The following is a 14,062-nucleotide window of genomic DNA, read 5'->3' as shown; positions in this document are numbered from 1 at the left end:
CACATCAGGAGATCCTAAAGCACATAGAATTTTCAATTTCCACTCTTCAGAGGTTGGATTGACTAATAAATTGGGAAAAGTCGGACCTAACACCAGGGAACAGGAAGGTAGTTTTGGGGGTTAGCTTAGATTCCTATCTAAGGACCTCGTTTCTACCGGTAGAAAAGCAGAGGTAAATGGGAGACAGGATATGTCAGTTCTCAAAAGATTGTGGCTCAATCAGGAGTGCAATGAGAATCCTCTGCTTGATGTCAGCCTGTATCCCCTGTGTCAGATGGAGTCAGTTTCATTCAAGAGAACTTCAAAAAGCTGTTCTGTCGTCCTGTGCCAGATGGCAGATATCCCTAGACCAGGTGATGCCCCATTTCCAACTAGTAAGGTCTCTGGTCTTGTGGACGGTTCCAAAAAACCTGCAGGTGGAGATAGCCTGGATCTCCTCCCCATTTGTAGTAATCACCACCGACGCGAGTCAGTCAGGTTGAGGTGGCCACATAAAAGGAAGATTTTTTTCAGAGGATCTGGCCTCCAGAGGTTCGCTCCAGATCATCGAACTACCGGGAACCTTGTGCCGTGTGGGAAGTCCTCCGGCGCAATCGTTCTCTGTTGCAAAACAATCATGTAAAGGTCCTGTCGGACAATATGATGACGGTATCTTTTCTGCGTCACCAAGGAGGGCTAAGACATTCACCGCTCAAAGGCCTAGCTACAAAAATATTCCTTTAGGTAGAAAAGACGGTCTTATTGATTTCAACTGTCCACCTAAAAGGGGTGCAAAATCACTTGGCAGACTTCCTAAGCAGACTGAAGATCTTACCCACAGAATGGGAACTAAATGGGGAAGTGTTTCTCAGGTTGTGTTGTCGTTGGGGTATCCCGCAGATAAACCTCATTGCGACCAGGGAAAATGCAAAGGCCTGGAGATTCTGTTCCCTAAATCCCCGAGACGAGACAACCCAGAAGGGATCGATGCACTATCCCAGGAATGGAACGAAGACCTTTCGTATGCCTTTCCTCCAAAACCCTTAATTCTAGGGTTCTGAGTAAGGTGCAGGAGGATCAGGCAAAAATAATCTTGATAGTTCCCTTTTGGCCGAAGAGGAGCTGGTTCCCTCTATTGGCCCGGATGACCCTGGAGGAACCCATCTTGCTTCCCTTAAGGAAGGATCTCCTTCACCAGGGTCCAGCCTTTTTACCAGAATGTGGACAGATTGCACCTTTCGGCATGGATCCTGAGAGGCAGAATCTGATGCCCCAGGGCTATCAGACCAAGTAGTTATGACTTTGCAGGCAAGCCAAAAAATCTGGAAGAGGTTCTGTTTGGAGTGTGGGGAGTCAGCAGTGGACACCTCTAATCCTAATATTCCTAAAATCTTCAACAAAGGATTAAGGCCGAGAACGCTGAGAGTCCAGATTTCTGCCCTAAGCGCGTTTTATGACACTCACCTAGCCTCTCATCCCTGCATAGCTAGATTTTCTAGGGCAGTTCAGAGGCTAAAACCCTGGGTAAAGAAATCAGCCCCACCATGGGATCTTAACCTAGTACTTAACGCCCTATGCAAACACTTAAATGAACCATGATGCAGCGAAAGATGAATAGAAGAAAGGTGACACTCACCATAGGCTTGCAGAAAAAAAGTCTTTATTGTGGCAAAGACATCAGGAGAGGCGGTAAGCAGAGTGTGGGGGAGTGCAGAGCAGGACTATGGTCATTTCGCGCTGGAATGCGCTTCTACGGGTCCACGTATGCCCGCCTCTCCTGATGGCTTTGCCACAATAAAGACTGTTTTTTCTGCAAGCCTATGGTGAGTGCCACCTTTCTTCTATTCATCTTTCACTGCATCATGTTAGATTTCTTGGTGTAGCACCGCAGACCATATGCTGCTTATGATTGCTAGTTTCTGTTTCAAGGATGGTACATTCCTGGTGGCCATCACCACCGCTAAAAGGGTTGGAGAGTTACAGGCATTGTCCATTAAAGATCCATATCTACAGATATGAGGACAGAATAGTACTTAGTAGTACCTGACCTTTCTACCTAAAGTAGTGTCTACAAGAAACAAATCAGGAGGTTGTCCTGCCATCATTTTGTCAGTACACCAAAAGTCAGAAGCAGCAATTTTTCCACTCCCTGGATATCAGGCAAACAGTCATTTGTTATCTAGAGGCAACCCGCGACTGGAAACAGGACCACAACTTGTTTATCTAATATGGAGGCAAAAATAAGGGGAAAAAAGCTTCTAAGAAAATGATTGCGAGATGGATTAGGTCCACGATAGGTCTGGCCTATACAGTAGAAGGGAAAGTCCCCCTCGGAAGGGTTGAAAGCCCATTCAACCCTTCATGGGCGGAGAGGGGCGGCCTCGGTGGTACAGATATGCACAGCCACAACCTGGTCAAGTTTGAGTACGTTTTCCAAACACTATAAGCTACATGTGCTGGCGAGCAATGAATGGTGTTTGGTAAGAAGGTTCTCCATGTGGTAGTTCCTCTCTAGTGCAATACTTTGGTATTCTCCATGGTGCTATCAGGGGGACATCCTGGAAAGCGGTAATTAGATTTACCGGTAATTGTATTTCCTGGAGTCCAACCTAACAGCACAGTTAGTTTCACTCCCTTGGTTGTTTCTGTGCAATGTGAAGTAATATTGGTATGTAGAAACTTAATAAAATTGTGTTGCATCCATCCTGGTGTGGTACTTAGAAAGACACTGAGGGGTGGAGTGCTTTTAACCTCTCGGTGTTTTCCTGTCCCTGAAAGGATAAGAAGGACATTCTCCATGATGCTGTCAGGATGGATGCCTGTAAATACAATTATCGGTAAGTCTAATTACCACTTTTCAGCAGCTGGAACGAAGTCTTTTGTCAAGGTGGAGAGAAATATAAACTGTTCCAAATATCAGTAATTTTTGGCAACATAAACTTCAGGCCTCTGCTAAAAAAGCTGAAGATGAAGAGGAATTTCACCTTTCAAACCACAAGCCAAATCAACAAAAAAATGGCTTCACCAAAAGATCAAAGTTTTGGAATGGCCCAGCCAGAGCCCAGACCTGAATCCAATTGAAAATCTCTGGGTGACCTGAAGAGGGCACTGTACACAGGAAATGCCCTCGCAATCTGACAGATGGCGAGCTACTTCAAGGAAGAGTGGGTAAAGATTGCCAATTCTAGATGCCATGCTGATAGACTCCCAAAAAGACTGAATTCTGTCATATGTTCAAAGAATACCTCAAGAAAGTATTAATTTAAGGTTGTGTATACAGTCATGGCTGAAAGTGTTGGCATCCAATGAAATATTTCTTCCAGAAAATTATTGCAATTACACGTTTTTTATACACCTGTTTATTTCCTTTGTGTGTATTGGAACAAGGCAAATTGGACATTGGACAATTAAAAAAAAGAAAAATGGTCCGACAAAATTGTTGGCATCTTTCCAAAATTGTGGGTAAATAACTTTGTTTCAAGCATGTGATGCTCATTCAAACTCACCTGTGGCAAGTAACAGGTGTGGGAAATATGAAAATCACACCTGAAACCAGGTAAAAAAGGGATAAGTTGACTCAATCTTTGCATTGTCTGTCTGTGTGTGCCACACTAAGCACGGAGAACAGAAAGAAGAGAACTGTCTGAGTACTTGAGAACCAAAATTGTTGAAAAATAACAACAATTTCATGGTTATAAGTCCATCATCAGAGATTGTGATGTTCATTTATCCACGGTGCGCAACATAGTTAAGAAGTTTAAAACCCATGGCACTGTAGCTAATCTCCCTGGACGTAGATGGCAGAGAAAATTGATGAAAGGTTGCAATGCAAGGTAATCCGGATGGTGGCTAAGCAGCCCCAATCAAGTTCCAAAGAAATTCAAGCTGTTCAATAGGCTCAGGGAGCCTCAGTGTCAACGCAAACTATCCGTCAACATTTTTGAATGAAATGCTATGGCAGGAGACCCTAGAGGAACTCACTGCTGACATAAACATAAAAAAATCTAAACTGCAGTTTACCAAATTGTACACGAGTAAGCCAAAATCCTTCTGGGAAAGCGTCTTGTGTACAGATGAGACAAAGATAGAGCTTTTTGGTAAAGCAAATCATTCTACTGTTTACCAAAAACGGAATGAGGTTTACAAAGAAAAGAACACCATACCTACAGTCAAATATGGTGGAGGTTCAAAGATGTTTTGGGGTTGTTTTCCTGCCTCTGGCACTGGGTGTCTTGACTGTATGCAAGGTTTCATGAAATAAGAAGATTACTAGGATTTTGGGTCACAATGTAGAGCCCAATGTCAGAAGGCTAGGTTTGCGTCCTAGGTAATGGGTCTTCCAGCAGGACAATCAGGGCTGTGGAGTCGGAGTCCATTTTGGTTGAGTCGGAGTCGGTATAAAATGGACCTACTCCAACTCCTAAAATATATAATAAATTGGGTACAGTAGTTCAATGCAGTTTGTGGGGAATATTTTTTCATAAGAATTTGGGAAAGTTATGAAATGTCCTATAAATGTCTGTTCTATTCCTGATCTAAGGGTCTAGACTTTTAGCTGAGATGAATCTGTGGTACAGTAAATTTATCACTTAAACATGAGCCATGTATGAGGGAGTCTGAGTCATGGAGTCAGAGTTGGAGTCGGTGTCATGGAAATTGAGGAGTCGGAGATTTGGCTTACCGACTCCACAGTCCTGAGGACAATGACCCAAAACATACTTCAAGAAGCACCCAGAAATGGATCTGAAGTGGCAGCAATGAGTTCGGACATAAGTCTCATTGAACACCTGTGAAGAGATCTTAAAATTGCTGATGGGAGAAGGTGCCTTCAAATATGAGAGACCTGGAGCAGTTTGCAAAAGAAGAGTGGCCCAAAATTCTAGCTGAGAGGTGTAAGAAGCTTGTTGATGTTTAAAGGAAGCAATTGGTTGCAGTTTTTTATTCCAAAGGGTGTGCAACCAAATATTAAGTTGAGGGTGCCAACAATTTTGTCCATTCCATTTTTGGGGTTTTGTGTGAAATTATGTCCAATTTGCCTTTTTTTCCTCAGTTTTTTTGTGTATAACAAAACTTGTAATTGCAATAGTTTTCTGGGAGAAATACTTCCTTTTCCAGAACAATTTCAAGGGTGCCAACACTTTTGTCCATGACTATATTTATGAAACCACATTATTTTAGTTCTTTCTTTTTCTACTTGAAAAGATGTCAGTTTATTTTACAATTAAATTGTACAGCTTATGGGTGGCAATAAAGGTGGAAAAAGTTCTGAAATTCTTCTTTTTATAATGATGGGGTTTTTTAACATCACAAAATCCTTGCTTTTTAACAGGATGTGTAGACTTTTGTACAATACACTGCAGTACCATTAATATTTCAGTATATTTTGTAAGCGATCAAGAGATTCCAGATTCTCTAATAAATAATTGAAAAATATATATAAAAAAAAATGAAAACAAAAAATGAAAGTTTAAATTAACCCCTTTTCTCAAAATGCAAATGACAAAGGTTTGGTATCACTGCATGTGTAATAATAAAATATAAAGATATTTATTCCATCTAGTGCAAGCCAAAATAGGAAAAAATATAAAAATAGCAGAATAAAAACAGATCAGAAAATTGGATGCACCCCCAAAATAGTTTTTAAAAAGACAAAACCTGTACCGTCTGCAAAAAAACAAGCCCTGATGCAACTGTCAACCATAAAATAAAAAAGTTATGGCTCTAAGAATATGGAGACTGAAGGCTTGTGTTTTTTATTGTTTTTTTTCTTTAAGTATTAAAAAGAAAAAAAAATGTGTGTATTTATGTGTATATATATTGTGACAAAGTCCCTGTTTAGCGAGTGAAGATGTCAAACCCCCCAGCTTTGGGCAGGGGAGGGGGATATGTGACAAAGTCATTGGTAAACTGCTGGAGGGGAGATATGTTTCCCTGAGGCTATTAGCTTCAGTGAACTAAAACTATTACGTTTCCTCCAGTTTATTATTTGTTGAGAGGGTTTAAGTCCATTTGTAAAAGGGAGTGGTTTTTGTGAATGGCCCATTGTGAAGGGCGGGAGGACATTCACCATATCTCCACCTCAGGGTGTCGTCTGGGGGGTTTAAATACTTGGCCAGCTGAGGCATTCAGTGTTCAGTAGATGTGGAGAGAGGAACTCCAGACATGTTTGTGTGGAACTAACCTGAACCACGTGGAGTTGCTGAACGCTGAGCAGGTGGATCCCTGCTACCACAAGGACTGTGCTTTGTGTTGCCATTTTGCTGGTAGAACAAAGTTACAAGGTCTCAAAGTGACTCGTTAAAGGGTCGATTGTGACTTGTAGAATTGCTGCTTCCAATAGGTGGCGCTATAGAGTTCAAGTCCTCTTTTTCTCTGAAGAGGCAATTTGCACGTCAAAAAATCAAAACCCAAATAACGACAGTGGAATTGTTTTTTTTTTATCAGTTCCTCTCCAATTTAATAGAAAATCGGCCAATAAAGACAGATCATTTTACTACTCGTATATTGTTTATCTGTAGAAAACAGGTAATACATGTAGACTGTTAGTTCTATATTAAATACACGCATATGACGTTACATCTTACAAGATACAATTATTTACAAGTCTTCCATTGCATTTCGAACTTGAAATATATTAACTATGAACTTATTACTCTTTTCAAAATATGTATCCTGATATGTAATTCTGAAGGGCAATATTCCCTGAGTGACGGATGTCTGCATAGGGATCGGTCAGGGGATTTGCAGTTTGCACTGTACTGAAATTTACAGAAAACCCTAAAAGGCTGTAAGCAAAGTCATTGATGGGCGATATTAACAGTTTTGCTGACTGTTTCCAAATAACCACCAGAATAGTGAGCACAGCTCCGGGGAAAAAAACAGGATGTCACTCAGGAGAAGTACTTAATAATTAATGCATGTACAGTCATGGCCAAAAGTTTTGAGAATGACACCAAAATTATATTTTCACATGATCTGCTGGCCTCTGGTTTTTATTAGTGTTTGATGTTTATATCACATACAGAAATATAATTGCAATCATATTATGAGTACCAATAGGTTATATTGACAGTTAGAATGAGTTAATGCAGCAAGTCAATATTTGCAGTGTTGCCCCTTCTTCTTCAAGACCTCTGTAATTCTCCCTGGCATGCTCTCAATCAACTTTTGGACCAAATCCTGACTGATAGCAGTCCATTCTTGCATAATCAATGCTTGCATTTTGCCAGAATTTGTTGGTTTTTGTTTGTCCACCCGTCTCTTGATGATTGACCACAAGTTCTCAATGGGATTAAGATCTGGGGAGTTTCCAGGCCATGGACCCAAAATCTCTATGTTTTGTTCCATGAGCCATTTAGTTATCACCTTTGCTTTATGGCAAGGTGCTCCATCATGCTGGAAAAGGCATTGTTGGGCGCCAAACTGCTCTTGGACGGTTGGGAGAAGTTGCTCTTGGAGGACATTCTGGTACCATTCTTTATTCATGGCTGTGTTTTTAGGCAAGACTGTGAGTGAGCCGATTCCCTTGGCTGAGAAGCAACCCCACACATGAATGGTTTCAGGATGCTTTACAGTTGGCATGAGACAAGACTGGTGGTAGCGCTCACCTCTTCTTCACCGAATAAGCTGTTTTCCAGATGTCCCAAACAATCGAAAAGGGGATTCATCAGAGAAAATGACTTTGCCCCAGTCCTCAGCAGTCCACTCCCTGTACCTTTTGCAGAATATCAGTCGGTCCCTGATGTTTTTTCTGGAGAGAAGTGGCTTCTTTGCTGCCCTCCTTGAAACCAGCCCTTGCTCCAAGAGTCTCCGCCTCACAGTGCGTGCAGAAGCACTCACACCAGCCTGCTGCCATTCCTGAGCAAGCTCGGAACTGCTGGTAGTCCGATCCCGCAGCTGAAACAGTTTTAAGATACGGTTCTGGCGCTTGCTGGTCTTTCTTGGGCGCCCTGGAGCCTTTTTGACAACAATGGAAGCTCTCTCCTTGAAGTTCTTGATGATGCGATAGATTGTTGACTGAGGTGCAATCTTTGTAGCTGCGATACTCTTCCCTGTTAGGCCATTTTTGTGCAGTGCTATGATGGCTGCACGTGTTTCTTTAGAGATAACCATGGTTAACTGAAGAGAAACAATGATACCAAGAACCAGCCTCCTTTTAAAGTGTCCAGTGATGTCATTCTTACTTAATCATGACTGATTGATCGCCAGCCCTGTCCTCATCAACAACCACACCTGTGTTAATGGATCAATCACTAAAAAGATGTTAGCTGCTCCTTTTAAGGCAGGACTGCAATGATGTTGAAATGTGTTTTGGGGGTTAAAGTTCATTTTCTGGGCAAATATTGACTTTGCAAGTACAGTAATTGCTGTTAAGCTGATCACTCTTTGACATTCAGGAGTATATGCAAATTGCCATTACAAAAAATGAAGCAGTAAACTTTGGAAAAATTACTATTTGTCTCATTCTCAATACTTTTGGCCATGACTGTACTCCACCAGCAGAATAGTGAGTTCAGCTCTGAAGTACAATACAGGATATGTAATGTATGTGCAATACAGTATATGTAATGTATCTGTACAGTGACTCCACCATCAGAATAGTGAGTGCAGCTCTGGACAAGATTAGTATAGAATCAGTAATATAATATATGTACACCGTGACTCCAAAAGCAGACTAGGAAGTGCAGCTCTGTAATAAAATACACAATGTTACACAGGATCAGTATAGGATAAGTAATGTAATGTATGTACACATTGACTTTACCAGCAGAATAGTGAGTGCAGCTCTGGAGTATAATACCGGATGTAACTCAGGATCAGTACAGGATAAGTAATGTATGTACACAGTGACTGAACCAGCAGAATAGTGAGTGCAGCTCTGGGGTATAATACAGGATGTAACTCAGGATCAGTACAGGATAAGTAATGTAATGTATGTACACAGTGACTCCGCCAGCAGAATAGTGAGTGCAGCTCTGGAGTATAATACAGGATGTAAATCAGGATCAGTACAGGATCAGCAATGTAATGTATGTACACAGTGACTGCACCAGCAGAATAGTGAGTGCAGCTCTGGAGTATAATACAGGATGTAACACAGGATCAGTAATGTAATGTATGTACACAGTGACTCCACCAGCAGAATAGTGAGTGCAGCTATGGAGTATAATACAGGAGGTAAATCAGGATCAGTAATGTTATGTATGTACACAGTGACTGCACCAGCAGAATAGTGAGTGCAGCTCTGGAGTATAATACAGGATGTAAATCAGGACCAGTACAGGATCAGTAATGTAATGTATGTACACAGTGACTGCACCAGCAGAATAGTGAGTGCAGCTCTGGAGTATAATACAGGATGTAACACAGGATCAGTAATGTAATGTATGTACACAGTGACTGCACCAGCAGAATAGTGAGTGCAGCTCTGCAGTATAATACAGGAGGTAAATCAGGATCAGTAATGTTATGTATGTACACAGTGACTGCACCAGCAGAATAGTATAGTGAGTGCAGCTCTGGAGTATAATACAGGATGTAAATCAGGACCAGTACAGGATCAGTAATGTAATGTATGTACACAGTGACTACACCAGCAGAATAGTGAGTGCAGCTCTGGAGTATAATACAGGATGTAACTCAGGATTAGTACAGGATCAGTAATGTAATGTATGTACACAGTGACTGCACCAGCAGAATAGTGAGTGCAGCTCTGCAGTATAATACAGGATGTAACACAGGATCAGTAATGTAATGTATGTACACAGTGACGGCACCAGCAGAATAGTGAGTGCAGCTCTTGAGTATAATACAGGATGTAACTCCGGATCTGTAATGTAATGTAAGTTCTTCGCCTTTTTCTGTAGACTAATTCTATATATACACTGGAATATGTTCTAAGGTGAGTGAACGTTATCTATACTGTATCCAATAACCGTACTTTACATATCAGAGCAGGAAGCAGCAGCACCGCTCCGGCACATTGGATCTTACTGTGATGACATTGGATTTTACACCTTACACGATAGAATAGTTACATGCTGGTAAACATCATTAGTCTTCTGTATGGATTTCACACCACGTGGCTTCCTTACTATATCTCCAGTGACTCAGAGGTGAAGTTTAGAGAAAAAAAACATAAAAACTGAAATAAAAATGTTGGAGTCCTCCTGTGGTGCCAGAAGGGTCCTTGACATTTTTTGTCTCTTTATTGCCAGTGCTAGAAAGAGAGGAGCAGCTGTAAAAAGCATTTGCCAAAAAATTATTCGGCCATTTCTTATTTTGCTGGAGAGAGAAATAAGTAAAAAAAATAGCTGTGAATGTTCTAGGAAAATGCAGTTTTAATGGGGAATGATGTAAATGGATGATAAATAAGGCTGAGATCCCGCAGTGGTTATATACATGGTATGTACACTGTGCCGCAGGGAGCGTTCTGGCCGCAGTCCTTTACAATATGACACGTAGGTGCAGTATCAATGTCCTGTAGTGGGGTGGGGGTCACATATATTCACAGGTCTCCATCTCCGCATTCCCCTTCTCCATCTCACATAACTTCTTCTCCTCCACTTTCGGCTGGTGATGGAGCCCCACTAGTAGCTTGTACAGGAAGGCGCCGGTCAGGCCCCCCACCATAGGGGCTACGATTGGCACCCAGCACCAGTAATTCCCAGCCCTGGAAGAAATGACAAGCCTTATTATTATGGTATTCAGCACCCTGGATCATCCTATTATTCAAAGTTCTGTAAGTTTCTAATATACTTTGTGCTTCATTTCTGTACCATTTCTAACATTTTTGCTTGCTGTCAGTGAATGTGAAAATTCTTAGCTTGTCTTGTGCAATTTACACAGGGCAACTTGTTACAGAACTGAAGAGGGTAAGAAACTCGCCACCCCAAACCCCCATTTTCCCCTGGAGAGATAGGAAAAGTCAGCTGCTTCTGACACTGCCAGTCAATACATGCCGCACTTTGAGCGTCCATTCACACTACCGTGTTTTTGGTCCGACCGCTGTACGTGAAAAAAACTGATCTCACACTGACCGCACTCGGACTTATTCATTTGGGTGGCTAAGATAAATGTTTGCTTTTCTCACTGACTAGTTGCTTCCATATTTCCGATGACGAGAGTACAAGAGAATGGAGTCCCATACAGATCATCCACATAGCATTGCAATTCTTAAAGGGGTTGCCTGGACTTAGGCTACAAGTCTCACAACGAATCCTCAGAACGAGTGCACTGTGAGGATTCTGTGGTGTCAGAAGCTGCGGGCACATGAGCGCAAGTATGCGGTTTACATACATGCGGTCAAATGCCGACTAGACTTTTTCCGGCCTCACTCAATACAAAAAGTCTAGTCGGCATGTGACCGCATGTATGTACCACAGGCGACATCAAAGGTGAGTTGAACTTTCATGCCGTCAAATCAGCTGACAGATTCTCAGTTAACTCACTCTGCAGACAGTAATGTGCAGGGAAGCAAAGAGCCCGTAAAAGCCAATTGGTGCTAAATTTTTAAAGAAACCCAATTACAAATATTATTTTTAACTTAAAGTACATGTACATAAAGGGGTTATCCGATTCTATTATATAGATAGCCTAATACCAGATAGGAGGGAGTGTGACATCTGGCACAGCCACTGATCAGTTGTTCCTGGATCTGGCTACAGCTTATAGATGTGATTACTTGCAGAGCTCCATCAACTGCACAGTGGCCATTGCCAGGTACTGCACACACTCCCTTAGTCAGTTGAATAAGGGTGGATGTGAAGTACCAGGCCACGTCCATTATACAGTTGACAGAGTTGTGCTGTGCTGGTCCGTTCCGGCCACCATCGGGGACAGCTGACTGGGGGTATTGGGTGTTGCATCTTCACTGATCTGGTATGGATGAACTATCCTACGTATAGGCCACCAATATTAAAGTAACGGACAACCCCTTTAAGTAAAAAAAAAAAATGCCCCTGAAGGTGTCTATATTGTGCAAGAGCTGTGGACCTTAAACCTATAAGAATAGGCAGCCATGTGACAACACCTTTAAAGGGTATTCTCATATACGTATGGCAAATCCCCAGAATATACATACATGTCTGATAGACGTAGGTCCCATCTCTGGGGCAGGAGGTACCTGTCCCCCGTCAATGGTGAGCTGCTCGTTTATCTGCATCTGCCCCCATTAACTTCAATGAGATATTTGAACAAGGTTGCTCCACTATTTTTGGATCTACTCTAGAAATCAATGTCAAGAGCAGCGTATGATTGGCCATCTCTCCACAGAAGGGGCCAGGGAAACCCAGTTCTCAAGGCAGTGAGGAGAAACTTTTTACCCTATGAAAATCTTCCAAAATAACTGTATTTTCCACTTTGGGTGCAGATACAATATTAAGTGGTTCTATCTTCAGACTGTTCTCCTAGCTCTCTATTTGACCAATCTGGAGACATGAATAGCCCCTCCGCGGTGATATCTCTGTGCCTACGCCTCTCCTATCAGACCCTCGTTATCTCAGGCTGATGTCATGGAGGATGGTATTAGATGTGATCATAGCACCTTAAAGTAAACCTATGTCAGCCCTTCTCTACTAAATGGAAACACAATATTTTCTGGCAGAGTCTAATCGCACATGTGTGATAATACGGGTGTGACCACAAATTCATGGAGCAGGCATGGTGCAGGCACCAGGACTTCTTATCCTGCAGCTGTGTGTCTGCTGTGTAATAGCTGTCATGGCGAGGACTCTGGTAATTGTTATTAACTACCCAATAAACACATTGCAAAGTCATGATTTACTAAGAGGAAGTGTTATCGCAATGTCAGACTTCTTATGTAACTGCGAACACCACTTGTAATGGGAGCCATGGGATTCTTGCCCTTCCACTCCTTTTTCTAATTGAGAATGAACAGGGAATTGGGTGATTAAATATATTTTGAGGGAAAACCACTATCAAGAATTTAACTTCATTGTTATGTACCTGTCTCAGATTCCAGTTTTGCTTCTCTCATCCCAGTCCGCTGAACTGTGTTGTGCTCCATACCGGGCTTTGCAGATGGCCCATGTGATTACCTGGCTGGATCTATATAAGGACTACCAAGACACACACCTGTGTCTTGGTATTAAGATTTTTAGGTGCTGAAGAGTACTGGCTGCCTGGGGTCTCCAGGACCTCTGCTACCTGTTCCTGGTCTCCTGCCCAACATGCGGTCTCCCGGACCTCTGCTACCTGTTCCTGGTCTCTGTCCATCTGTGGTCTCCAGGACCTCTGCTACCTGTTCCCGGTCCCCTGCCCGCATGCGGTCTCTCCTGTCTGCCTGCAGCCTCCAGGACCTCTGTTCCCAGTCTCCTGCCCGCATTAGGTCTCTCCTGTCATCCTGCAGCCTCCAGGACCTTTGCTACCTGCTCCTGGTCTCCTGTCCATCTGCGATCTCCAGGACCTCTGCTACTTGTTCCCGGTCTCCTGCCATCTACGGTCTCCTGGACCTCTGCTACCTGTTCCCGAGCTCCTGTCTGCCTCAGGCCTCCAGGACCTCTGCTATCCGTTCATGGGCTCCTGTCCGTTTGTGGTCTCCAGGACCTCTGCTACCTATTCCTGGTCTCCTGTCCGTTTGCGATCTCCAGGACCTCTGCTACCTGTTCCCGGTCTCCTGCCGTCTACGGTCTCCAGGACCTCTGCTACCTGTTCCCGGTCTCCTGTCCATCTGCGATCTACAGGACCTTTGCTATCCATTCCTGGTCTCCTGTCCGATTGTGGTCTCCTGTCCGTATTTGGTATCCAGGACCTCTGCAACCTGTTCCCGGTCCCCTGCCCACATGCATGCTGTCTCTCCTGTCAGCCTGCAGCCTCCAGGACCTTTGCTACCTGCTCCCGGTCTCCTGTTCATCGGCGATCTCCAGGACCTCTGCTATCCGTTCCTGGGCTCCTGTCCTTTTGTGGTCTCCAGGACCTCTGCAACCTGTTTCTGGTCTCCTGCCCGCATGCATGCATGCAGTCTCTCCTGTCTGCCTGCGGGCTCCAGGTCCTTTGCTACCTGTTCCTGGTCTTCTGTCCACCTGCGGACTCCAGAAGCTCTGCTACCTGTTCTCCGTCTCCT

The 14,062-nt window shown here is 43.2% G+C and overlaps 2 protein-coding genes across 9 annotated transcripts in view; one reads left to right on the top strand and one right to left on the bottom strand.

Moving 5' to 3' along the window:
- Positions 1–14,062, top strand: part of TPGS2 (tubulin polyglutamylase complex subunit 2) — a 45,026-nt gene that overhangs the window by 29,304 nt on the left and 1,660 nt on the right. The window lies entirely within an intron of this gene.
- Positions 9,076–14,062, bottom strand: part of LOC141269708 (aquaporin-7-like) — a 45,822-nt gene continuing 40,835 nt past the window's right edge. The window contains exon 6 of the mRNA XM_073680432.1: positions 9,076–10,651. Coding sequence (XP_073536533.1) covers positions 10,477–10,651 — 175 coding nt within the window. The 3' untranslated portion in view covers positions 9,076–10,476. The remainder of the gene's footprint in view (positions 10,652–14,062) is intronic.

The sequence above is a fragment of the Phyllobates terribilis genome, unplaced genomic scaffold (assembly GCF_046119375.1).
Source record: "Phyllobates terribilis strain yellow unplaced genomic scaffold, ASM4611937v1 Scaffold_1__5_contigs__length_1240528914, whole genome shotgun sequence".
Lineage (NCBI taxonomy): Eukaryota > Metazoa > Chordata > Amphibia > Anura > Dendrobatidae > Phyllobates > Phyllobates terribilis.
This window is presented reverse-complemented; position numbering and strand designations above follow the sequence as displayed.